The sequence below is a fragment of the Oryzias latipes genome, chromosome 1 (assembly GCF_053564925.1).
Source record: "Oryzias latipes strain Hd-rR chromosome 1, Olatipes_Hd-rR_3.1".
Taxonomy (NCBI): Eukaryota; Metazoa; Chordata; class Actinopteri; order Beloniformes; family Adrianichthyidae; genus Oryzias; species Oryzias latipes.
In genome coordinates this window covers 31,802,784-31,829,747 of record NC_136237.1, presented here as the reverse complement: position 1 = coordinate 31,829,747, position 26,964 = coordinate 31,802,784, and the positions used below count along the sequence as shown (strand labels likewise).

Here is a 26,964-nt window from a genome sequence, read left to right as displayed (position 1 = left end):
TGGCTAATGTGTTGCGGTGTCACTGTTTTTTTTTATTTCTATGCTACTAACAAGGTTGAGAGTTAGCGTAGTCACAGTAACATTTGTTTTAGCGGTAATAGTGTGTCTTTTTAATATGTTACAAACAAGGTTGGGAGTTACGGGTAATGTAAATACACTAACGTGTTTAACGCTTAGCTGTGTCGGACTATTATTTTAACATATTCACGCAAATAATGTTGGGAGTTAGCGTAGTCACTGTAATGTTTGTTTTAGTGGTATCAGTTTGTTTTTTACATATTCTCAACTGGGCTAGGAGTTACAGATATCGTTAATATGCTAACATTGCAAATGTGTAGTGTTATTTTAATGTATGGCTAACAAGTTTGGGAGTAAGCTTAGTCACAGTATTGTTTGTTTTAGCTGTATCAGTCTGTTTTTTTTCTTCCACAAGTTGTGAACAAGGTTGGGAGTTACAGGTGTTGTGAAAACGCTAATGTTGTTGCTAACAAGTACCAAAGTTTCTATGAGCGCCGTTAATACAGTCTGACTGATGTACATGTACTTACTTATCTCTGACTATTTTGTCTCGCCTACAAATATCAGAAAATAGACCATTCATTGACGGTCCGCCTTATAATCCAGTGCGACCTATAGTGCTGAAAATCCGGTACTGCCGCTCTGCAGAAACTATGTCCTAGAAAACGACACTGCATACACATAATTAAAAGAAATCACTGGGAGATCTTCTGGGGGAGTCTTTGAGGAGAAGGATTGCCTTTTTTGGACTTAATATGAGTTTAATACAGATTATATCAATGGAAAAGATGTTGCAAAACAATGTCCTCAAAAAGACTTAAAAAAGGTCAGCAAAGAGGTGGTCTTCTGTCTGATGCTTTCAAGCTTTGTGTTACTTTAAAAGTAAGCTGCCAACCGCCTGTGTTCTCTGGCCTGTACTCAAATGACAGCAGGCATCAACCTCAGGCACAAACACACACATCATTACTTTGCTATTGTTGAGGCAGGACTCCTAATGGAGCTTCTCATTCGAAGCCCTGAGAGGCACGCCCCGCCTCTCTGCCTCATAGGTACACGCAGTCACACAAACAGCCAGATTGACAGGTAGTCCCCAGGCCGCTGCTGCCAAGCGTGATTGATGGCGATGTTCTGCGGAGAATGCGCGAGGCAGAGCAGTCGGGATGACGGGAGCGGTGCGCGGCTTAGGCAGAGAGAAACCCTCCGTCGAGTCTTGGCAGAGAACAGAACGGCGGAGATCTGACGCGGCTGTCTGTCATAACAGGCAGACGCTAGAAATCGTGGAGGGAGGTATGGTTTCTTTAATTGATCCGAAAAAACCCACAGCAACTGTCACTTTGAGCTCAAAGTAAGAAAAATGAACATCCACTCACAATATTAGACTTTTATAACATCCTTTTACACAGAGACTCACAGACCTTTCTGCAGAAAAAGTGAGAAAATAATACATTGAAATGCATGAGCAGGAGCATCCTTGAATAAGTAATCTCTAGGGATCTATCTTCTTCAGTCTAATATAGTCATTTAGCAACCTACAGTAAAGTTAAATCAAGTTTGATTAAAAAGCCAAATACAATAAATTTAGCATAAATTTACTCTAATGTAATTCACACACTCACAGTCTATTTTGTACAGCCACATGTAGTGAGCTGTCAGTTGGGTGCCCCTCTGACAGTATGCCATCTTGCCTAAAGCAGTCTTGAAGAAAAAAGCGAGGGCTTGTGCTTCACAGTCCGGCAAAGATTCTTCACATCAATAGTTTTAATATTGAAGCAAAATTTAAGCTGAAGTTAGCTCATTAAAAAAAAAAAAACAGGTATACATTAAGTCTTTGGCTTAATCTAAAAAAAATATGTGTTGCAAGCTAATCAATAAATAATCACTCTCCACACGTTAATTGGCTGTGTTAGATTAAACGTCAGCAAAAGTGCTTATAATGTTGAGAAATGGTTTTCAAAATTTATGAAGTACAAGGTTAAATGTGTCTAAATCCACTAGTAGACTTTGACTACACATGGGAGAGAGGATAAATATGACAGGGAGATGCATTAACAATAACGAGGCCATGACCATGTCTGTTTGAAGAGCTGCACTGGATGATTAACAACCAGGTTGTGATTTGCCAATTAACAGAGGCTTTGTAAACATTTGCTAAAAAGAAAACTGGATAGTGAAACATGAACACAGTCCTCCGAAAGGATCCGTCCAAAAACCCATTATGTAATGTAGGAAACAAACAGGACTAAGGTGTTCAACTATGTGATAGATTGTCACTAAGCCTTCGTCACAGCTGCCCCTATGGGTGGATACGGGCTGTCTGCGGGGCAAAACTGTATGGGGCATGCAGGGGGGATGCACAAAGTATCAAGGTTGCTCGGGGAGCCTGTAGAGCCGAAAATTGTCATGCACATTTTTTCTAGAGGCTTCCAGTGGGGGACGGGTTGTAGCAAGAACTTAAATAACACATGCAAGTGACATTTGCAAACGGTCAATAAGGGGCCAGTTCTCGCACTTTACTGTTGACTAGAGTGTAGCGTACAGGCACCTATTACTGCATAGAACTTACATTAGCCTAATAAATACTTCACGATACATTTACCACACGCATGACAATTGTTCTGATTTCACGATGGCCCTTGGGGTGGCCATTCAAGCCTCAATAGAGCTGCAGGATACACCTGCACTCCCCTGTCTACGACCCTCCATGGTTGACTACAGGTCAACCCCAGTAGTGAGTGACTAAAACTTTTGGTAGTTATTCGGTTAACAAATCAACGATTCACAGATCAAACCACGATTCTTATTATTTCATATTTTATCCTTGAACAGTTGTTACAAGTACGTCTGTTTAGAGGATGTAGGAAAATTAAAATGATAAACATTTAAACTTGATATTTATCATTTTAAACAATTTTTCACATTTTTTTTTTTGCTGTCAACTTCCGGGTTAACTTATGCATTAAACAAAACATAAAAGTAACTGTTGCTTTTAATCATTTTACAACAAATCCTAAAAATGTTTTTCTATCCTCAAAGTCTTGCTGACTGCTGTTACAGTGGATAGATAACAAGAAGATAGTAAATGAAGGCACAGCAACACCAAACAAAAATGATTAGAAAACACTCACAGTCCTTTATTCTAAACTGACAACACTGTTTCCAAAATAGATGCTTTAAAAATGACTTTTTTTTTCATCTGAACTGGAAATGCATTGAATGTTCATCTATATATTTGATGAACATCACACAATTGGTTGCAAGATTTTAACAATATTTTTAATTTCATATTCATCATTTTTTGATTCAGATTGGTGATTGTATCAAAAAGAAATCTGTTTTTAGAACTTATTCCGGGAAACTGAACTGTAGTCTCACTTTTTCAACTTCAAAAATAAACATTTTATAATTTTATTTTTAAAAAAGGGGAACCTTCACACTTTACTTTGAAGATTCATTTACTTCTGATCACAGTAGCACATTAGGTTTGTTTGGTTTTTATACAAAAAATCCAACACTACTTTTTAATAACAGAACGATAATTTATTTGCCTGAAGTGTAATTTTACTCTACTACATTTAAAAAGATTGCAAAAGAGCGATTTCCAACGTCACAACTATTCATCCTCAATATTCCGGGAACAGATCGTGAATATTCGAGTATACTTGTTACAGCCCTACAAGCTTGTACAATGTTTTGATAATTTACTTCAAAACAAACCTGACCTCTTCCATAGTGTGCGGCCCATTTCAAGTGCTGAGCTTAATATCGGTGGAGTGAAGCTTATTTTACAGCTTTTAGGCGACATTCCAGCGATGAGACCCACCCCACAACTCTATCTAAGTATTCAAGAATGAAGCAAGACGATGCCTGTCCGAAAGCATATGATTCATCCAACATGACCTCATGATGCAGGACAAGATTTCCAAGCACAGCTGCAAGTCTTTAACAAAATAGAGGGGGGGGGGGGGGGGTAAAGATGTTGCTTTGGGACCTCAATAGCTCTGCAAAAAGGGAACGTTTGCAAAATCGAATAAACTTTTGTTACAGTGTTGTCATAAAGACTATCCCGCACTTGATCCCCCGCTTTGATTGTGGATGAAATAGTTATTTCAAAAGTGTCCGTCAAAAGCCTCCATGTCTTGCATAATGTATGACTTCTCAACCTCATACAACCTTACTTTAGGTTGTGGCCTTCATGGGAGTCAAACATCTGTACTACATAACAATGAAAAGCACAAGGATTACTGATGAAATAAAGATATGACATTTAATAGATTACTGTATTTTCCCTACTATACAGTGTCCAAATTCCCATCCCTAACTAGAAAATACCTATATAATCCAGGACTATGTAGCCCCCTGGATTTTAAATGCAGTTTGGACACCATGCTCACTACTTCTTTTTTTCTAAGTGTAAATATGACTTCATCAATCTCACAAAGTCAAAATCTAATTGATATCTGCGTTTTATGAACATTTTATTTAAAGAATACATTAAAACACATTTTTGGGGAAATATTGTTCAGACGCAATGCATTGTGGTCTGTTATTACCAATCACACTGGTTTTTCACAGAAACGTCTGGGAAATTTCTAGGGCACTCGATTTAGGAATTTTAGATTGGGACATCATTACAAAATGGCGAACGCACTACATAGTGCACTACGTAGTGAGTAGTGAAGGAATTTGGACACAACCTTTTTTTTAAATTTTTTTTTACCAAAAAGTTGTAACAAGATCTGATTGATGTACTGACCTATTTTTGACTCTTTTGTTTCACTTAATACGCCATATATATGATATAAGTTTAAAAATAGACCATTCATTGATGGCCATCCTTATAATCTGGTGTGTGTGCCCCATAATGCAGAAAATATGGTAGCTAAAAGTACATCTTTGTACATGATGTGGAAATTCCATTTTTCTGTTTCATATTGGTATGCAAATTACAGATAGCTCTATAAAACAGTACATTGAAACGTTTAACAAATCTATTCAAGTTTATGGACTCAGTAAATAAGACTTCAAATCAGGTATATGAATTAATTTTTGTTTTGTTTTTCTCACGTATCAATCATTTCCAATAAAAGTATCTATCTATCTATGCTAATATTACACACAATGCGTTTCAATTATTAACACTAATGAACATTTTTTTTAATGAAAATGGAGAAAAACTAAATGGCCTGTAGTTATGGAAAATGTGAGTAATAGCCAGATGGTAAAAGGGGTATTTTGCATCGACAAAGATGCTTAACTCCTCATTCTTTGCACCTCTCTATCCATCCATTCTTTATATCTGTCACTCAAATAGGGTCACTGTGAATAATGGAGCCTTTTTACAATAAAATATTGACTATAGAAGAGCGTCAAAAGTGGCCTTTCTGCGTCATGTGATGTCATGATTAATGCATTACGCTAAAAGAATGTTGTTTTCTGTAAGATGTGATCATTTTACTCAATGAAATGAGTGGAAATCAGAATAAAAAGTCATTTGTTAGGACTCAAAAAGCAACACTTGCTCACTGTGGCGCTCTATTTTAAAATTTTTATGACTATGTCGTCAACTTACAGTTAAAAGTATCACTGGGGTCTGATATGAGACTTCAGTGACTAGCATTTGGAAGCCATCAGAAACATGAGCCACGAGCTGTCACAGCCGTTTACTGCTGGGAAAATGAATGTATACAAATGTGTTTGTGTCTGCTCTATATTATTTACTCCTGGAGGCCATTGCTTACATCGCCGGTGCTGTGTGTGTTTCTTTTCATGAGATCTTTTTGTACTCACATCTACTTTTTTTTCTACCATTTTTTTCTTTCCATAGACTTCCGACCGCCTCCCATCATCCCACCTAACCGGGGAGGAGGTCACACAGGCGGTGGGGGTTCCTCCTCTTCGTCGACTGGCCGAGGTACCACCACCCGTTCTCCTCCGTACTACACCACCCCCAGGCCCCTTCTTACCACTTCCCCCGGCCAGCGTTATCGGACGACCACCACTGTCCGCCAGCCCATCCTGGTTCCCGCTGGAGGCTCGGTGTCTGACAGTAACCAGATTCCGGACACCAACCAAAAAGCTGGGGGATCCCCTCCGGTGCTAATCCCCCCGGCAGTCCCACAGCCCCCTGCCCTTCCTCCCCAAGATTTCTGCAGTCCGAGGGTGACAGCCGATATTTCGTGGCCCCGGACACAACAAGGCCAGACGGCCAAGCAGCCATGCCCTGTGGGGACACTAGGTAAGAGGGCCAGCACTGCACAGGTGAACAGGGCTTATGTCTCAGGTTTTAATCCAAAAGTTCATTTGAAGAAGGCGCTTCCAAAGACAGTTTATGGTAGGTTAGGACGGGTCACCCAGTATGATTCGCTTGTTCTGCAGGAGTTGCTACCTACGTGTGCATGGCACATTTTGGTTACTGGGATCCTCAAGGCCCCGACCTCAGCAACTGTACCTCACCCTGGGTGAATCACATCATGCAGAAGGTAAGTTAAAGCCTCTACAAAGACTGACATATACTGGTGTGTCCATGTTTACTTGTAATGCACAACATTTTTGTAAGGGCTAATAATGACTTCATTTAGGCAATATTCATTTTGGTGATGAAAAGACAGTGTTTTTGCTTTTTATTTGGTATTTTATTAAAGTTTTCTCTAAAAACAGGACAATTGAAAGATAAATGATGATTAGAGAACCTTGAAGACACTGTTCTTCTAGACTTTAGACTTCTGTTGGGGCCTCAAGCGCTACAACTGTTACTGGGACAACCCTGGTCTTCCCCTTCCTTACTATTCTTACTCTTCTAGTAGGTCTTCTTGAGCTCTTTTCTGATGTTTGGGTCACTTGGCGATGTATATATCTCTCCACCACCGCGTCCTTATCTTGTGTTTGTCCAGTACTGCAATGTTTGGTTGGTCGGCCATCATGATTTGTTGTTTTTACCCCCACCACTTTTGGATGGTCTTTATAGCAGCTGGACAGCTCATTTGGCTGTGTGTAGGACTGGAGCATGGGAAGTGAGGGTTCCTTTCCCAAGGTGCATGATGAGCCTCATCCAGTGTGGGTCCTTGGGCAAGACCCTTTGCGCTACTGCCTAATTATGTAGCCACAAAGGAGCCCAAGTCCAGGTCCCCCTCTGTCAGTTCCCAGTCTGAATAAAATACAGGGTTGTGTCAGAAAGGGCATCTGTCATGAAAATCTCTGCCAAACCAACTGTGCAAATCAATGTAAGCTGATTTGCTGTGGCGGCCCCTGAAGGGATATGCTAAAAGGTGAACAACAACCATTGGATGGTCTGTATGACTTTGGAACTCCAAACTCATATTTCGCACAGATGTTTCTGAAGACTATTCATTGTACTTGTTTATGGCATTCTTTATCTGCCTTACCTCCAACAACCTTTCAACTTAATTTGTAATGTGCTGGATCTCAGTACAGCCTGGACACATTCCTGGTGTGGTTGATCCCAGCTTCCATTTATTCTGTATTCAAACGCAGTTCCCATGTGGCTCTGATCAGTGTTCCCATCACTTCTTTCAAATATTGTCAGTCTGTATCCTTCTGAAATTAATCTGTCATACTGTTTCAGCTTCTACCTTTATCCTTTTGTCTTGGCTTTTGTCACACTATCATTGCAACTGCCCGCACTGGACTTAGATTCATTGTATATATTCTCTTTGGGACCCTGCAATGATACTGGCAACCCATCCTCCATCTTGATCCAAAATGGATGGATATATGGATAATTCTCTCTTGGCTAGATGAAACCTTTAACATTGGAAATGTAGCAGGTGTCACCTAAATAGCGTACACTGAACATGAATCAGCTGACTCTGACGCGGAGAGAAGGGGCTTTGCGTATCAGCTTTGCAACAATATGCAGCACTTGATCAATGTAAACGTTAGTAAAGTTATACGACGGGTCGCTAAATGGCGAAAAGTCCTTTTTCTCCATGACAGAATCCGCTGATTTATGTCAGTTGTATAAGCAAGGCTGCTTTTCTCCAAAATCTGTTGAAATTGTGTTAATAACGTCAACAGTTGAAGAGTTACTGTTCTTGAAAGAATGTCAACACTGGAGCTAAAGCTCTGGTGTTAAATGGTTAGAACTCCGTGGTTTTGGATAACGACCAGGGTGCACCAGATTTAGTTAAACCAAGCTCCGTCAAAGTATATAATTGAGAAAGTCCTTTACAATTTTACATTATTACTCCTATTTTTTTCTTTGGCTTCATTTTTTTTTGTCTGTATTTGATCCTCTGTGCTCCATCTCTGTCCTTGCTCTTATTTATTAGCCGTAACGTCCTCTCTCCCTGTTCTTGATACTTTATGGCTCTAGTTTCTTTACCTTTACCTACCCTTCACTTCTCACCTCATCTGACATTAAAACAAAGCTTCCATCCATCTTTTTTTTTCTATCCTATGCTCTGTCCTTGTTTTTGCCTTACAGCTCCGCTCGGGAGAGACGGCGGCGATAGTGGCCAGGGAGCTGGCGGAGCAGACCAAGGGCCCTTTGCGGCCGGGTGACGTGCCGTCCACGGTCAGGGCCATGGCCCAGCTGGTTGAGCTGCTGGACGTTCAACTCCGAAACCTAACCCCTGGTGGCAAAGACAGCGCTGCTCGCAGCCTCACCAAGGTACTGCCCTCTTAGTGGAAAGATGTGCAGTGAAAATAATATTTTCTATGAAAGTAAATGAATCAGCTCACAACAAAAAGGAAACAGGAGAAACAAATCTAACGGTAGAGTATCTCTGAAATGAAATATAAACAACTTGGCTCGGTCCTTTTTTCCTTTAAGTCATTTTCAGAAGTTACAAAAAGTCTGTATGCAGAGTTTGATGAAGGCGCAGACGGAACATTCCAGATTTCCACATGATGTATTGTTGCATTTAGACATTTTCTCATCTTCATTTCTGTGGGGATCTTTGTAACAAGCTTTGCCTAACGTTAGAAGAGACAGATAGCTGCTTTTAGTCTTTGGCAGGGTCTCTCAACTCTTTACAAATCACAACCAAAATTCAATAATACCCCATCTCGGTTCTTCTCGTTTCAACCTACAGCACGGTCTTGGGACCGATTCTACATCATGAATCACATAATATAACTCGGCCATTTAGCTTCGTCTTTTAACATGATGCTGACAATCAGGCTGGAGTCCCTATTTGGGATTAGATTAACTATAACTCAAACAATCCCTTACCACAGCTACTTCAAATTGGTTTAACCGACTAATCTCCCTTAGGTGGAACAAATTGTAATTTTTCCATAGAATGCTGTTCTGGAACTTTTAAGAACGCTGGTTTGAATTAAGCTGTCAACCAATCAGGCTGACAAAGATCTATAAATTGAGCCAATCAGTTAGCATAAACCTCTGCTGTACAACTGCCAAAAGACGCATATTTATCCCATCTTAAAGCCGTGTCGGTGTCACACAGCCACTAAGTACATTTTGTGCATATTGCATGGATGAAAATTGGTGAATATTCAAGGAAAAAGTGAGAATAGTTGTGGTCTTGAAATTTTCACAGATGTATCACGAATGAACCACAGACGAATAAACCACACAAAGGACACGTAAATCAATGAAGAACATGAAGCGTGTGTGATTATCGTGCTGTGTGCATGCAATTTATTAGCGATTTATACAAAAATTACGTGATTTTTTTTAGCGTGACGTGTGTTGTACATGTGATATAAAGATCACACATTGGTGGTACAGTACATTTGCGAAAAGTTCGTTAGACATATGTGGACATATTTGGAAGGGTCATGGAAAGCCACAAATTTGCATCTGCATCTCGCAAAAAAATGCACAATTCCGTAAGATCTACTTAATAACTGTAAAAACTATGTAAATTACGCGTAAACTGCATGATACTCAACTGACATGGAAAATGCACAAAATGGATGTAGTGGCTGTGTGACACGGCCTTTAGCAGTAAAGTTTGAACCTCATGTCTTTTTTATGCTTTCATTTCTCCTTTCTAGCAGCATTTGAACCAACTATCACATACTTAAAAATTGTTTAGCTTAATTAAAGTAAAGTAATGCACTAATACTTGCAATCAACGCAGACAAATATAATGATTCAATGTCTGTTTTACTACTAAAGAAATGGACTAAAAATAAAAAATAGATTAAATTCTAATTGAGCAGGATGCTCACTAATTATGCTAATTATGCTAAGGAAAAATTAAATGCAACCAATCGCACATGAGTGCATTTGTAATTATTGCCATCAGTTCGCTTGACAGTAGATGCACAAAATAACTCAATATGGAAGAAAAAAGCAGGAAAGAGTAAAAAAACAGAAAAACAAAAATATGATTGCAATAGAAAGAATTCACCGGATATGCAGGTAAGGGAACCAACGATTTGTCCAGGCAAGCATAAAAGCAGCTTTTTCTTGTCTTTTATGTGCATTTGAATGTGTGGAATCTCTAATAACTGCCGCACTGTTTGAATTTGCAGCTTCAGAAGAGAGAAAGGTCCTGCAGGTTTTTCACACAGGTATCTGCTTCCTGGCTTGGGTAGATCACACCATAGTTGTCCATGTTTTTGCTTTTTTTTTTATTGTTTAACACCTCAGCATCTGGAAAGCGCGCTTGCAAATGTGTGTGATGACAACCGTCTGTGTAGAGTTGCAGCTCCACGCAGCGGTGATTGTCTTGTGATTTGGCAAACCCAATCCTTTGAGGAGGGCAGTCGCATAAGAGAACGGTGTTTGGCTCATTGACTCTATATAAGAATTGGACTGAGTGACCCCTCCCCCCTTTGTGTTCCAAAAAGGGAGTACCTGCTGGTTCCAAGAAACCAAAACCCCATAAACTTCTATGGAGAAATAAACAGCTATTACTTAGTCATATTCATATTTTTTAACATGTTCTTGCTAATCCTATTTTTTTTTCTGTAGTTCAAATTATTTATTATAAAATGACTAATCAGATCCCTCAATAGAATTATGTGGTCTCATGTTGAATTTTCAAAATGTTGAATAAGGCGGTAGGAGTGTGGACTTCCAACAAGCTTCCTCCTGATTGGTGAGAGTGGTTGCCATAGGAACAGTGATCTAGACCAATTTAGAGTCTATTTCTAGTTTTAAACATGGCGATGTCGGTATTACGACCAAAAAAGGCAAGTGAATTGACTTTACCTCGTTGGAACCGGGATTAAGCCGTATCGCCTCTGTGGATTCAGTTTTCGTATACAGATAATGGTTTGCCACCTTTGGGGTATCATAAAAACATTATCTTGGACCTATCGCTGGTTACCGACGATTTCTGGCTCTAAAATGGGGCATCCATATTCCGAAAAAATGGCGCCTGAATCGACTTCATCTTGTTGGAGATAGAAGTAAACTATCTTCTATGGGTGTCGTCAACCTCTGTCGGTCCATTACTGACGATTTTTGGCTCCAACATGGCAGCATCTGTACCCCCCCCTGATTTGATTTCATTTCATTGGAGCTGGAAGTAAGTCATTTTCTAGTAGTGATGTCACACTTGCTAGGTCCAGTTCTCATATACAGTCAATGATCTGGCATTTTTATTAGGTTGAATTTCTTTTACAAACAGCTGTTTCCAACACATGCTCTCCTCAAAGTCTTTGCTTTTTTCTTTTCTTTTGGATATTGCTGTTGCTGAAAAAAGAGCCTTCTTTTGAGGTTGAGTTATGTCTAACCTGTTTTTGTTGCCCAGAAAAATTACCAGCTTGTGGTTTTTAACTGTTAATATTCCTTTACGTGATGTTTTGTCTGCTTACACTGATGTTTGTTTGTGTCATAGCATGAGTTCACGCTGTTCGCTAATCTAGCGTGGCGCTGGGATTATGCTGGTCAGCTAAAATCACTGTTGAGAACATCAAAGGACCCCCGCCCCCTTTACCCGACATCCTCATTTATGTGCAGCACATAGACTGCAGCGTTTTCCCTTTCTGCACCCCCAAACCCGTGTGCACTCACACTAACGGGCACCCACGCGCATTCCTGATAGGATAGCTCTTTTTCTCCTGATGCAGGCTTTTCGCAGCCCCCCCCCCTCCGAAAAGTCTTAACGTCAGCACCAGTCAGCAATGTCACATCATAGAACACAGCTTAGAGACTGTATGCAAGCTGACACGCACACACTTCTTCACCCCACGCGTGCTCGACAAATATATAAATATACTTTCACCGATGATCTCGCGCTGTCATGTCAGCACGCTCGGGAGTTCGTGATCCCAACTAATGCCGGTCACACTGCTTGCCGGTTCAAATCCAAACCTTCCAGCTCGATCACAACTCCTGGAAGTAATCGATTATGTAATTAATCTTAGTTATATCCCAAAAAAAAAAAAAAGATAGCAACAGTCCATGACTGTGCCTGATAGAAATGTGCGTGATTAGGGACACCGAGGGTGGTGCCCTCTCCTCGTTAATTATCAACAGCACTAATTGTCAAGTGAAAAAGAGTGGGCAGGAGGTTTGGGTCCCTAATAGAGACAAAAAAAGTAATTGAATCCCCCCCTCCTTTTTTTTCTTTTCTTTTTTTTCTTCCATTTCTCTCTCCTTCCCACACTTCATCTCCCCTCCTCACTCACTTCATTTGGGGAACTTGGGACTCGTTTCATGTGTACCAAATTGGCAATTTATTCATGATGAAGTTGGTGGTGTGGAGAGGCTTTGATGCTTTAGGGTGCACTGATGGAAGGAGGCAGCATGCCAGGTAGATGGGGAAGGAGGGAAATTTAGAGAAACAGAATAAAACTGGGGGGGGGGGGGGGGTGAGATAGAAAGAAAAACAGTAATGGGGGCAGTGAGGAGACAGTGATGCTCAATGACAGTGTCTAATTTGCCCTCTGTATTTGGATGGCAGGTCAGGACGTGGCAATGTGTGAATTCAAAGCCTGATTTAGCTGCAAACTCATCTGTCCGAGACAAAAAAAAAGGGAAAAAAAGCTACCAACAAATGAAAGGTCGGCCCGCTCCTCCGACGCTTTCAGAGTAAGCTCGGCTAGGCGAGAACGGAAAAAAAACGGGGGGAAAAAAACTATTTTCTCCGCTCTTGCCTCTTTCCGCAAATCTAACACGCATAAGCGTGTGCCCGTGTTCCCCTCGTGCAGCTGGGAGTAGTAGCCCGACTCAGTTCCAGCCTGTCTTGCCATAGCTGTTTACGCTGGATTACCCCGACGCTTCAAAGCATTTCACTTCTGCCCCATTTACTGAAGTGTGTCTCCATGTGTGCAAAACTTAGACACAAATGCACTAATTTGCACACTCATTGTAACCCCCCTCCCCCTTATCTGTATTTGCAGTCTTTTTTTTGTGTGTGTGAACATCCCTTTAAAAAAACAAAAAACTTTAGCCTTAAGTGCTTCTACTTGTGAGGAAAAAAAAGTCACCCAGCTGTTCCACACATGCCCACACACACACCACCAATATTAGAAATGTGTGCAACTCAAAGAAATCACAACCCTTTCTCTTCCTTTACCTATCTCTTTCCTCTGCAGATGTAATCTCCACCAATTGAATTTCATTGAGAGAGAAAAAATGAAATTGAAAATGCAAGATAGTCAAAACTTCAATAAAAAAGCTGCGGGAAGTTTAATAAGGGTAGAAAAGCCGGGTTATCTGGAATCCGTCCTTGTGAGCATGTGTGAGCGGCTCCCACAGAGCAGAAAGCAGCGCTGCCGCCGCCGCCGCTCTAATATCTGCCTTGCTTACAGTACAGAACACCCCCTTTTGCCTCAGTCTCCTTTCTGTTGCCGGGGCTGCTACTGTAAAGCAAGTGGAGCAGAATGATGCACTACAATGCCTCTCCGAGCCCCTTGTACACACCCTCAACTACACACATGGGCGCTGAGGACACACAATGCCAACCCAGATAGAAGCACATATGCCTCGCAGTCTTGCTCAACATGTGCCATCCAACATTCATGGAAACTTGAGGCAGCAAGGCCTCATCGGCCGTGGAACGTCACAGGGAACCCATTTAGACAGAATAAAGTTATAAAATCAGATTTATTTAAAGTAAATGAATAAAGAAAAACACTTTTTTAAACTGGAAGTACATTTTTGACAATTGCTTAAGGGAAAAATATGAAGCGAGTTTCCATGTATTCTGCATAATTTTACCGGGTATAGGTCAACAGCAAGCATACAATGAAAATACAATAAAATTAGCTGGAGGGAACCTTAAAGCATAATTTAGAGGAAATGGAGACTCAGTAAACTAAACTAGAAAAGTCTGGTTCACCCTTTGCAGAGGAGGTGGCACAAAAACTCGACATACATACAAACAGAAGGTATTAATCGCAGAAAAAGTTGCTGCGGAGTAAAAGTCGCATATTAAAGAAGAAAAAATTGATTATATATATAAGTTGAGAGAAATGTATTTAACAAAATATGGGAGTAAAATCCGACATTTTATCTTGAAAGGCAAATCCTAATAACAGAAAAGATAAAAATGATAGACAGGATATCTGCCCGTTTCACTACCGTAACACATTGATGCTATTAGCTTAATGAAACATTGGAGGAATTTAGACCAACTTGGCTTAATTCATCCCTAACTGTAAAGTTTTTGATTTAAAAACAAAAAAAGGAACTTTTTTGTTATTAAACACAAAGTTTTATTTAAAAGAAAAGAAAAAAACTTTAAACTTGCAGTCTTGTCGTCCGGCTTTGGACTGATGCAGGTAGAGACCGATAAGTTGAGGCATGCGTGTGCATGCATCACATCCACTCCTGTTTGTTCTGTTTTTTGTTTTTTTTCCGAAGAAGTGAATTAATTAGTTTTTGTTTACATGTACCCCTCCCAAACTCATTCAATATGTATTCCTACTAATTAGCGGCTTGTGCTAAAAGAGGACATAACATTATCATATTAGGTTGTTGATTAAGCAGCAGTGTTCATGTGTGCTACATAAATGTGAACAACGCATGACCAAAATGAACAGTATTTCTCCTAATTCCAACACTTTGGGATTATTTTTGTTGTTGTTTTATTTTGTATTGATTGATGTAACACATCATTCCCCCTTCGGTCTTTCCTTGGAGTGACAAACTCCAGGAGGAAGTGAAGAATATGTGAACGGCAATAAACTCCAGTCCGTTTTCCCAGCCCCTGTTATTTCCCACTGGAGAGCCCTTTTGCTTGTGTAATGGCACCTGTGTCATTTATTTATTTTTTTGTTGCTTTCTCCCCTGAAAGATGTAGGGAAGATGAGCGAAGGATGGCATCGTGTCTGCATGAAAGGTGGCGCGCGGAGCAAAAGAAAAATACGGCGGCCGGGGGAGTTTGTGATGCGCGTGTTTGATAGCACCTGTATTCGTTTTTCCGCCTCTCTTGCTCCCAGTGGACGCCTGTCACCATGGACTCACTGGACTGTTTTATCCCTCTCCCATGGCTCTCCTCCTCCTCTTCTGCACCAGTTCTCTTTTCTCTCTGTCTCTTTTATCTCTCCACGGGCCTTCTGATACGTGTGTCGGCTGCGTGAGTTCGCGCACGCGCGTGTGCGAGCGTCAGCAGTGAGAAGAGAGTTGGAATTTTTAAAACATAGGGAAAGGATAGCTAAAACTCACCCACAGCACGCAAAGCAAACATTTATTTGTGAATTTTGTAAGGAGGGATTTAGATTTACAAAAGCTGGATTTTGGGCTGTATATGAAAACTGGACTGAGCGACCCCTCCTTCCCCATCTTCGAAACAGGAAACACCCGCTGGCTCCAAGAAGCTAAAATCCCATAGACTTACTCAGTCAATATACAGCTTTTTTTTTAGACTATCTGTTGTAGCACCCAAAGAAAAGAAAAAAGAAAAAAAGCATAACAAAGAAGAAAAGATCATATATAAGTTGCACTTTTGAAAGACATTTATTTAACAAAATACGGAAAACAATATTTTGAAAGGCAAATCATGAACATTAATTCTGATAACCATAAAGAACATGCTAGCAAGTCAACTAAACTCTTTAAATCACTAAATTCGTTTAATTCTTCCTCCTCTGTGCTGCTTTGGAGCAATTCCGCCAAATCCAGCGCCAGACTAAGCAGCTCTTCTTCTTTTACTTTGCTGTCAGCTGCAAATGCTGCAAACACACCGACAGTGCCCTCTAGTGGTTATTGGCATTTATTTAAAAAAAAATCACATATACAGTACAGACCAAAAGTTTGGACACACCTTCCCATTAATGAGAAGGTGTGTCCAAACTTTTGGTCTGTACTGTAAGTCACACCTGAATATAAGTCGCACCCCTGGCATAAATATTAAAAAAAACACGACCAAAACTTTAAAAAATATGGTACTTGTCAAAATAACTTTTTTTTATATATACATTCTTGCTAATCCTATTTGTTTCATGATATTTGTTCTGTAGGGCAAGTCATTCAAGTTATAAAAGGGCCAATCAGATGCCTCCTAAAAGTATGAGGTCATTATGTTGAACATTCAAAAGAAACATTTGCTTGACAGATTCTTTCAAGCTCGATTTCAAGTGGTAGGGGTGTGGCGTTCCAATAAGCTCATTCCTGATTGGTGAGAGTTGTTGTTATAGACATGAGGATCCAGACTGAGTCGGACTTATCGCTGCTTATTGAGGATTTTTGGCACCAACATGGCGGCACAAGCCGGAAATAAGTCATTTTCCGTGGGTGATGTCATTCACATGGTTCAATATTCGTATACAGGTAATAGTTCAACTCTTAAAGAGAATAAAGTTTTTGGTGTTTTTAACGTGTTTTTGACGCACTTTTCTCAAGACTGGAGGACATATATTGTAAACATTTAGCTCAAAGTTGCATTTCTGAGTTTTTTTTCCGACGAAAAAGTTGCATCTTAAAAATGGAAGAACATGTGACGTATAAAACACATCACAAGTTGCATTTCGGCATCAGCCCTCAATTAACAACTTACTACTACAATTGGCAAATTTCTAATGAACTACTGCCGCTCTGCAGAAACTATGTCCTAGAAAAAAACACGGGTTTTTTGATTTGGACTAAAAACTTTAAAAGATATTGGGGAACGCTTTGAAAATAGATCAACAGATGATCAAAGTGAGACTTAAAAAAACATATAAGGAAATGTGCACTAAAACTTGGCTTTGTCTTATAGAAAAACATCCCCCACAGTGCCAAAAGCAAACACCCTTTCAATTTATTTCTGTAATTTCTTTTGAGGAGGATTTAGATTTACAGCACAGCTGGAGTTTTGGACCAAGCAAGCATTATCTGATGAAATTCAAATTTTTTCTCACACCCTCAAGCACAAGTTTCCCAACTTGAAGATAAGACAGCCGCTTTAAAAAAAAAAAAAGAGAGAGAAAAGCTGAACCAGGTTTTGGGGTTTCAACACACAGTGATTGCAATCAACTAATCAGCTTAGCTTAATTTTTCAGAACTGCTCTGAGGTTTTTTTTTGCCTATCCTCAAAGAAAAGTATATTAGGCATTTGAATGTACTGTTTCATATAATATATGTCGATGCCTTGTTTTTGCTTTTGTTGTGTCTGCATGGGAATGTCGCATTTGCATGGCTGGCATCTTGTTGTCTTGATTGCCACGATTTATCAACGTGATAAATGAAGAAGCCACCGCATTCTCACTGTTGCATCCCACTGACTTCTGTCCTCAGTTGTTAGTGCGCTGCAACGCTGCTCATACTCTGAATAGATTTACATTCATTTTCATGCTATTGACTGAAAGTCACAAAAAAAAGTCTTTGCTTTTTGCTTTTAGTTGCAACATGTAACCTTAAGTGTCTCTGTTGCTGCCCCAGGCAATGGTCGAAACGGTAAATAATTTGCTGCATCCACGAGCCCAGACGGCGTGGAGGGAGCTGCCCACCAGCGAGCAGCTGCACTCAGCTACTATGCTCCTCGACACGGTGGAAACGGGAGCTTTTATGTTGGCTGACAACCTCCTGAAGACTGACACTGTGCAAGAGACAACAGAATATATCCGTGAGTACTTTTCTTTCTTCCTTTTTTTATTTTTTTTTTTCCACCGACTCTCAGTTGGGCCCTGCAGCCGAGGTGCATTCGAGCACAGCACTTAACTTTCATTTGCTAAAGTGAATTCGAGCAGTGACCTGCGGCTGCACTGCCATTTAACAGGTGTCCATCCGGTATAGGAAAGCAGACACATTCAGTTTTTTTTTTATTTTTGCTGTGCAAGACTTTCGTAAGTTTAGAGCTGTAGTGGAGGATGCACCAGCATTTCACTGTCCTCAGGACCTGGCAAAGGACTGCATACAGTATAAGCACAGTACTACTCTAATGCACAGGTAAGGAATTGACCAAACAGGCATGTTCTTGAAATGTCAAAACATGGGAGCAATCTGGGAAAATTCACACTGGTTAAATAGAATCTGTGTTATAGCCACCGCTACAAGGCTCAACAGCTGTTTTTTTCTTTATTCACTTCATCAATATAAAGTAAAAATAAGCAAAGTAGTATTTATGAAGATTGTTTTTCTCAATGTTTGAAGAATACATAAATGGGGTTTATAACATTTGGGTGTGTCTGTGGACAGGCCCCGCCCTTATAGACTTGTATTACATCTGAACCTCACTGTAATGATTATAACCATCCAGCAACTTGTTGCTTTATGCTGCTTCATGGTTTTACCCCCCCCCCCCCCCCCCTTCTATAATCACCCTCCTGTACCCCCCTCTGTCTAACATACCTCTCACTTCTTCCCTTCTTTCCTTTTCTGTCCGGTCCAACACAAAAGATTTTCAAATATGATTAAAATGAATAAAGTTTGGCCTCGATTACAAAAGGGGTTTAATCAGACATAACTCTGGTTTGTCAGAAGATTCAAAACCCCTGTTGTTAAAGTAAAATATGTCCAACACAAGAGGCCTTCAGCTCTCATCTGCTTGCCCAGCTGTTGGACAGGACAAGTAAAAAGTCAAACAAACAAAAAAACATTATTCCGGGTTCTAAGTTACGCAAGTTTTTATGACCATTTCCGGCCATTAACTTTGCATTGCAAGTTCAACCATTGGTAGATTTTTTTGACCAACCAGAGCCTCGGATTTGGTAGTGACCAATGGTAGAGACTCGCCATACGTAAGAGATGGAAGTACCGCTGGAAGCAACCAACATCATTACGCAGCAACTGGAGCAGATGGTGAAACTCACTAAACTCACAGTGTAGCTGGTTTATCTTACCAAATTGTGAAATTTGCACCACTTCCACATTACACACCAAGCATCTTCCAGCTGAAGGTGGGGGACATGAGTTAGTAAACAGTTGAAAAGGAAAAGAGGAAGCCCCTCCCTCGTCTAACGCCCGGTGTTAACATAGATTTAAGGAACCTGCTTAACTCTTTAAAACCGGAGATGTTGCTGACACCACTGATCACAACCTTTTTGACCTACCATAACTCTTTGACCATTTACGCCATCAACATGAGTCAGCTGATTCAAACACAGAGAAAAGGGATTTTTCATAACGACTTTGCCCTGATATACAACAGTAATTAGTAAATTACTAATGTAAAGTGTTCCGTAACGGTGCAAAGCCACTATTCTCTATAACAGAGTCTGCAGATTCACGTTAATTGTGTAACAATATATCACTTTACCATGTTGTATTTCGGCACAAGGCTGTTTTTGTTTTCTCCGCTTCCGAATCTGCTGGAAATATGATAATTGTGTAAACAGGTGAAGAGTTAAAAGAATGTCAACAATGAAGCCAAAGCTCCGTTGTTAAAGGATTAATGCAAACATTACTTGAGAAAGCCAACCTGTTGGCTTAAGTATGTATAAACTCCATCCTGTTTTTCCAATATACATACAGTAATGGCAATACTCTTCCTTCCTGTTCAAAGCTGGTTGCAATTCAAAGGTAACATTCAGCAGGTGACCACTGGGTTAGTTCTGCAAGAAAGTAAGTCCCTTTTTACTATAGTACTAAAGAGTTCAGCTTTTGTGCCTACAGCTTAGTTCTAAAACCCTTTTCTGTTCTCTGTGGTTGGATTTAGTCATTGACATGTTTAGACAGGAATGAACATCTCTCACGTCAAGTTCTGAGTGGTAAAAATCAAGCCTGAAGTGGGACAGACATGTTGACTGGAGTTTATTTATCTCGGAAATGCTCCAAAAATAGATGATTGAGTGGGAACAACAGAGATGACAGTTTTGTGGACTACACTCATGGGTCCACCCACCTGCCAATAAACAATTAACATCAAAATGACAGATTGGGAAGAAGAAAATCACCCCCCAGAGCTGCCATTAATAGAAGTTAAAGCAAAGTTTTTGATACCAGCCTGTAAAGGATTTATTTCGAGTGTAAAGTTGGACTTTTAAAATATTTCTCTTTTGAAACCAGCTTCCAGCGGTCATTGGAGGAACTTCATTATGTAGTTTTTTTATTTTATTTAATTATTTAAAAACAATAGTGGCTCAAATAAAGACATGTTATATGCATGCATGTTTTTGTTTTGCCATATATGTCATATTTGGCCAAAAACTGTTAAACCACAGAGCCGAAAAAGTGGTTTGTAAATTGAGATGATACAAACCAGTGGGTTATGTCAATGCACAATCAGTCCAAATAATTTAGTCCTAAATTATAGTTAAATGAAATATGTATGTATTTATATATAAAAAAAAAAAACGCCCCTCTCACCCTCCGCGGGTGGTTTCTCCTCCAAGCTCGGGTCCTCTACCAGAGGCCTGGGAGCTTGAGGGTCCTGCGCAGTATCTTAGCTGTTCCTAGCACTGTGCTTTTCTGGACTGAGAGGTCTGATGTCTTTCCAGGTATCTGTTGTAGCCACTCCTCCAGCTTAGGGGTTACTGCCCCGAGTGCTCCAATTACCACAGGCACCACTGTCACCTTCACTTTCCAGGCTTTCTCCAGTTCTTCTCTGAGTCCCTGGTATTTCTCCAGTTTCTCATGTTCCTTCTTCCTGATGTTTCCATCGCTTGGCACTGCCACATCCACCACAACGGCTTTCCTCTGTTCTTTATCCACCACTACAATGTCTGGTTGGTTTGCCATTACCATCCTATCAGTCTGGATCTGGAAGTCCCACAGGATCTTTGCCCTTTCATTCTCTACCACCTTCGGAGGTGTTTCCCATTTTGACCTTGGGGTTTCCAGTTCATATTCTGCACACATGTTCCTGTATATTATTCCAGCCACTTGATTGTGGCGCTCCATGTATGCTTTACCTGCCAGCATCTTACACCCTGCAGTTATGTGCTGGATTGTTTCAGGGGCCTCTTTGCACAGCCTACACCTTGGGTCTTGTCTGGTGTGGTAGATCTGAGCCTTTATCGCTCTGGTGCTCAGGGCTTGTTCCTGAGCTGCCAGGATGAGCGCTTCAGTACTGTCCTGTAGGCCAGCCCTTTTTTAGCCATTGGTAGGACTTCTTGATATCAGCCACTTCAGTTATGGTCCGGTGGTACATCCCATGCAGGGGTTTGTCCTCCCATGAGGATCTGTCCTCCAGCACTGTGTCCTCTGCTCTCCATTGCCTGAGACATTCACTGAGCACACTGTCATTTGGGGCCTTGAGCTTGATGTACTCATGCATCTTGGATGTTTCATCCTGGATAGTGGCTTCTACACTCACTAGTCCTCGGCCTCCTTCCTTGCGGCTAGCATACAGTCTCAGTGTGCTGGATTTGGGATGGAACCCTCCATGCATGGTGAGGAGCTTTCGTGTTTTAACATCCGTGGTCTGTATCTCTTCCTTTGGCCATCTTATTATTCCTGCAGGGTATCTGATAACTGGCAGTGCGTAGCTGTTTATTGCCCAGGTCTTATTTTTGCCATTGAGCTGGCTTCTCAGGACTTGCCTTACTCGTTGGAGGTATTTAGTTGTTGCAGCTTTCCTTGTTGCCTGCTCCAGGTTGCCATTTGCCTGGGGAATTCCAAGGTACTTGTAACTGTCCTCGATGTCTGTTATTGTTCCTTCTGGGAGTGAGACCCCTCCTGTGTGGACTACCTTGCCTCTCTTTGTCACCATCCGGCTGCATTTCTCGAGCCCGAATGACATCCCAATGTCAGTACTGTAGATCCTGGTGGTGTGGATCAGGGAGTTAATGTCACGCTCGCTCTTAGCATATAGCTTGATGTCATCCATGTAGAGGAGGTGACTGATGTTGGCCCCATTTCTGAGTCGGTATCCATAGCCAGTCTTGTTGATTATTTGGCTGAGGAGGTTCAGACCTATGCAGAACAGCAGTGGGGACAGAGCATCGCCTTGGTATATCCCACATTTGATGGACACTTGTGCAAGTGGTTTCCCATTGGCTTCAAGGGTGGTTTTCCACGGCTTCATTGAGTTTCCTATGAAGGCTCTTAGAGTCCTGTTGATGTTGTACAGCTCCAAGCATTCAGTGATCCATGTGTGTGGCATTGAGTCATAGGCCTTCTTGTAATCAATCCAGGCTGTGCACAGGTTGGTGTGTCGTGACTTGCAGTCTTGGGCGGCTGTTCTGTCGACCAGGAGTTGGTGTTTGGCTCCTCTGGAGTCTCTACCAATGCCCTTCTCTACCAATGCCCTTCATATATATATATATATATATATATATATATATATATATATATATATATATATATATATATATATATATATATATATATATATATATATATATGCTATACAATATTCTTGCCATACTTTCCTTCAAATAAAATTAACCTTTATTAATGTAGCACTTGTCATACATGCTGACACAAGTAAATAATCAATTATAAATCTAATAATTAAAAAATTGAGCTTCAAAATAAAAAATAATTATCTTTAAATAGATCTTCAGAAAAAAAGACTTCTAATCCTCAACTTCAGTGATTTGTTTTATTTTATTTTATTTTAATCTGTTTTACTGTGCCTCTATTTTGAATTTTGAACGCAACTGCACTAAGACGTTTTCATTAAATGGTGTGGCAAAGCCTAAAAGACTTTACCAGACTTTACCAGAACGTGTTTTAGAATGCTTATAATTCCTAGCTCCTATAGTCATTTACATGCTCCATGCTAAAAGATAAAAAATCCTGTTTTCCCACATTTTCATCATCCCAGCACCTCCTCATTGCGATGATGAGGCGATGAGAAGCTGCAATGGACGATTTTTAGCTCCTGTTTCTGCTCATATGATCCACATCTACAGCATATTTTCCCTAATTCTGGTACATGTTTATGGTTTGCCAATCTATCTAATCAGCAGGAATATGAATGATATTTCAAGATGAGTTTATTGAGTAACAAAGGGAAAAAAAAGGTTTTTAAATGAACTGTTTCAATTGGTTCACATTAAGTGTTTTGTGTTGGAGATAATGGCTCCCTTTGTGTGGAATTAAAGCTTTGTATAATTACAGTGGCCTTTTACCTGCTTAAAGTATAGTCATACAAAAGGAAGAGGGAGATCTTTTTATGGGTTTGCCTGTTATTATTTAACGTTAATATGCAAAGAAGCTGGATGGAGGTCACTGGAAGGTCCTTTAACTGCGATTTAGAAAAAAAAAAAAAAAATTTGAAATTTTGCCGCCTAAACTGCTGAAATGTCTTTGAGTCATTTTTCACCCTGCCCTACCAGAAAACTGGATGCACGTACGTTCCGCTTAGTCATCCTGCAGTGTTCTCCGTTTGATATGAAATCTAAAAAAATTAGTCTCATATGTTCCCCACTTTACGTAAGCGTGGTTGTGTGCCGCTTCTATGACAGACGAGGAGTCGCAAAGGGGGAGAGAAGAGACAGGAAGATAAGGAAAAAAAGCTGGCTGAGTGCATGCTGGATGGCTGATGGTGGCAGCAGAATGTCAAATGGTGCTCTGAGGGGTTTTCTTTTCCTCACTTTCACATCAGTAAGCAGAGAAATGACTGCTGCTTAGGTCACACGGCGTGACGATTACATTACTGTAGTTTTCCCCGTCAGAGAGAAGAAAAACTACAGAGAAGGAAAAAAAATCCTGTCCCAAATATCTTCATCATATTTTTCTGGATGAAACCTAAACTGAAACAGCTGACATCCTACACAACTTACGTAATATCTGGCTTCAATCTCCTCCTTTTTATGTTTTTTTTTTATTTTTCCTGCATGAAATACATAAATATGGTTACATAAATGGAGACGGAGGCTCCAACATCTCTAAGGGGAACTTAAAATAGCAAGTTTTTATTTTATTTTCCCCCCTAAATTTGTCTTCTTCTTTTTGTGCCGTTAATCTTCCCTCCCAGCTAAATCCAGTGATCCACCGCGATTATGTCTCGCTCGTATTCATCCCTACACCATCTCTTTTTATTTCTCCCCAGATGTATATATCTTTCTTTTTTTCTTCTTTCTAATTCTCCACTGTTTTTTTTTTCCTTTTAAACACCCTCTTTTTCCCCTCCGGCGAGTCTTTCGATGAGTGACAAGGATTAATTATTAGCGATGGAGAGATGCTATTATTGCGTTAGAATGTGTGCGTGAGACAATGAGGCAGAGTACAATGCGGATGACGAAAAAGTGTTATTATTAGAAGCAAAACAGTGATTGAGAAAGGATAAGACGGCGGTTAACAGTGCGCTTGTGTGGTGACAGTAATGAACGAGTGTCTGTCTAGGAGGAGAATCGTCACTAACATGTTTTAACAAGATTAGCCTCAGTGTGTCTTGATACCACCCAGATCTTCAGGATTGGGTCTGCAACTTATTGACTGTATGTGAGAAATGAGCTGAGTGGCCCCTCCCCCTTTGCGTTCCAAACAGGAAGTACCCGTTGGCTCCAAAGGCCAAAATCCCATAGACTTCTATTGAGAAATGAACAGCTATTACTCAGTCATTGCTACGTGTTCTTGCTAATCCTAATTTATATTCATTATACTCTTTTTGTAGTATTGGCCAATCAAGTTATAGGATGACCAATTGGAAGCCTTAATAAAAGTATGTTGTGTTCCATGGAACATTTGAAGCATTAGTTTGACAGATTTTGTGCTGACCACATTCAAGTGTTGGAGGTGTGGGCTTCCATTAAGCTCACTCCTGATTGGCAAAAGTGGAGGCCAGAGTAACAATGACTCCGACAGATTCCAACCAATCACTGCTCACTGACGACACCTGGCTCCAACATGGTGGCATCTGTATCCCGGAATAAAATGATAACTACATTTTGTTGGAGCTGGGAGCAAGTCATTTTCTAGACATAAAAACAACCACTTGGACCAATCATTGCCTAATAACATTTCTGGTTTCAACATGGCAGGGTCCATATTGCATACAAAATGGCGACTGAATTTATTTTGCTTTGTTGGAGACGGAAGTAATCCATTTTCTTTGGATTCTCGATCCAGTTCTCATATACAGTCAATGGCTGGCCCCCACTTCAAATGTTTGAAACGTCTGATAGATAGATTGTGTGTAGACTGCTTTCAAGTGGTGGGGTTGTGGAATTCCAACAAGCTCACTCCTGAGTGGCAAACGTAGTTGATATAGAAACGTTGATTCTGACCGAATCGGACCAATCACAGTTTTTACGGATGACGTTACATCTATGGGTGATGTTGCTCTCACTCGGTCCAGGTCTCATATACAATCAATGGATGCTCCCCACGTCAAATGTTCAAGATGTTTGACTGACAGATTTTGTATCCTTTGTGATAGCAGTACCAAGGCTTTCAAGTGGTAGAGGTGTGGACTTCCAACTAGCTCACTCTTGATTGGCAAAAGTGGTCGCTAAAGAAATTATGTCTCAGGGCGACTTGGACCAATCACTGCTTACGTTTAATGTCTGACTTCAACCTGGTGGCGTCTTTATCACAGAAAATTGGCGACTGATTTTACTTTATTTCATTAGCGCTGGAAGTAAGTCCTTTTCTATGGGTGACATCACACTCACTCGGTCCAGTTCTCAATGGTACACCTCCCTTGAATGTTTAGCTTTGCTGTTCTGAACACTTGACCAGAGTTTTTCTTTCTGTCTTTCTTTCTTTCCTCCAGTTGGTGTGCATCACTGTCTGTGTTTACGTCTCGCCTCTGCGGCCTCTCCGCTTCTCGGCAGCAGTTTCCCGCTTTTGGGCCCCCATATATTAAACTCAGTGAAAGACCATAGTCTCATTTCCATCTGTCTCCACTCCAGCCCTCTCTCTTCTCAACGCATCTGCTCAGTTTCTCCTCTCATCCATTCTGCTCTCTGACAGCCCTCCATTTTCAATCTCTTCCTTCTCCTCCCTTGACCTCTTCAACTTCCTCTCCTTTCCACCTCAACCGATTTTTAGTTTTTTTGTTCTCCCCTCTGCACGCACTCTCGCTTTTGTTGCAGATGCGACTGACTTGTTCATGTGATTGTCGAGCTGCTTCAACATGAAAGCAGCAGCCTAAATCAGTGAATCATTCAGAGGCACAAGATAGTGGTATACCAAAGGTATAATTAGTCCTTAATTAGAAACTTTATCTCACACATTAAGCAGCTGTAATCAGGAATGTGCTAACAAACTTGGATTGTGAACTGTGGTTCCTACAATTCAGGAAAGAGGCAAGATAATCCACCTCATCGTGTTAAAATAGTTGCTTGGAGACATCATTAGCTTTTTTAGTTTCAAAAGTTGTCTTTTTTTTTCCCTCTTATTGAAGCTCGGAAACAACTGCCGCCCAGCACTTAGTAGGAAAAAAAACAGGGTGGAATAAAAAAGCAGATCTGATGGAATGTGTTGCATTAAGACCTGACACTTGCATGCACGTGTGTTGCAGAGCTGGAGGTGGCCAGGCTGAGCACGGACGGAAACCTCGCCGACCTGACGTTCCCTCAGTCCGAGCAACACGGAAACTCCATCCAGCTGTCAGCCAGCACTCTGAAGCAACACGGCAAAAATGGTAGAGGACAAAACTCGCACCTTTTTGCTTTTCCTTTCGCTCACTGCAGGATCCACAGCCATGCATGGAACTGCTGTGCAAGCCCTTTTTTCGAAAACTTCCCATCCACCATTTATTTCTGTCATAATGGTTTATGCCAGCCATTATTGAGAGCAACAATCCC

The 26,964-nt window shown here is 40.7% G+C and overlaps 1 protein-coding gene across 16 annotated transcripts in view; it reads left to right on the top strand.

The window, feature by feature from the left end:
- The window catches only part of LOC101166443 (adhesion G protein-coupled receptor L3.1), a 175,612-nt gene that overhangs the window by 106,605 nt on the left and 42,043 nt on the right, over positions 1-26,964 (top strand). For 12 of the 16 annotated variants that reach the window (XM_078945362.1, XM_078945360.1, XM_078945357.1 and 9 more), the window contains 6 exons: positions 5,843-6,253; positions 6,394-6,497; positions 8,462-8,647; positions 10,483-10,521; positions 17,765-17,948; positions 26,679-26,801. In XM_078945362.1, the coding sequence (XP_078801488.1) occupies positions 5,843-6,253; positions 6,394-6,497; positions 8,462-8,647; positions 10,483-10,521; positions 17,765-17,948; positions 26,679-26,801 (1,047 nt within the window). The remainder of the gene's footprint in view (positions 1-5,842; positions 6,254-6,393; positions 6,498-8,461; positions 8,648-10,482; positions 10,522-17,764; positions 17,949-26,678; positions 26,802-26,964) is intronic. The other 4 variants (XM_078945363.1, XM_078945359.1, XM_078945354.1 and 1 more) reach the window with 1 other exon arrangement.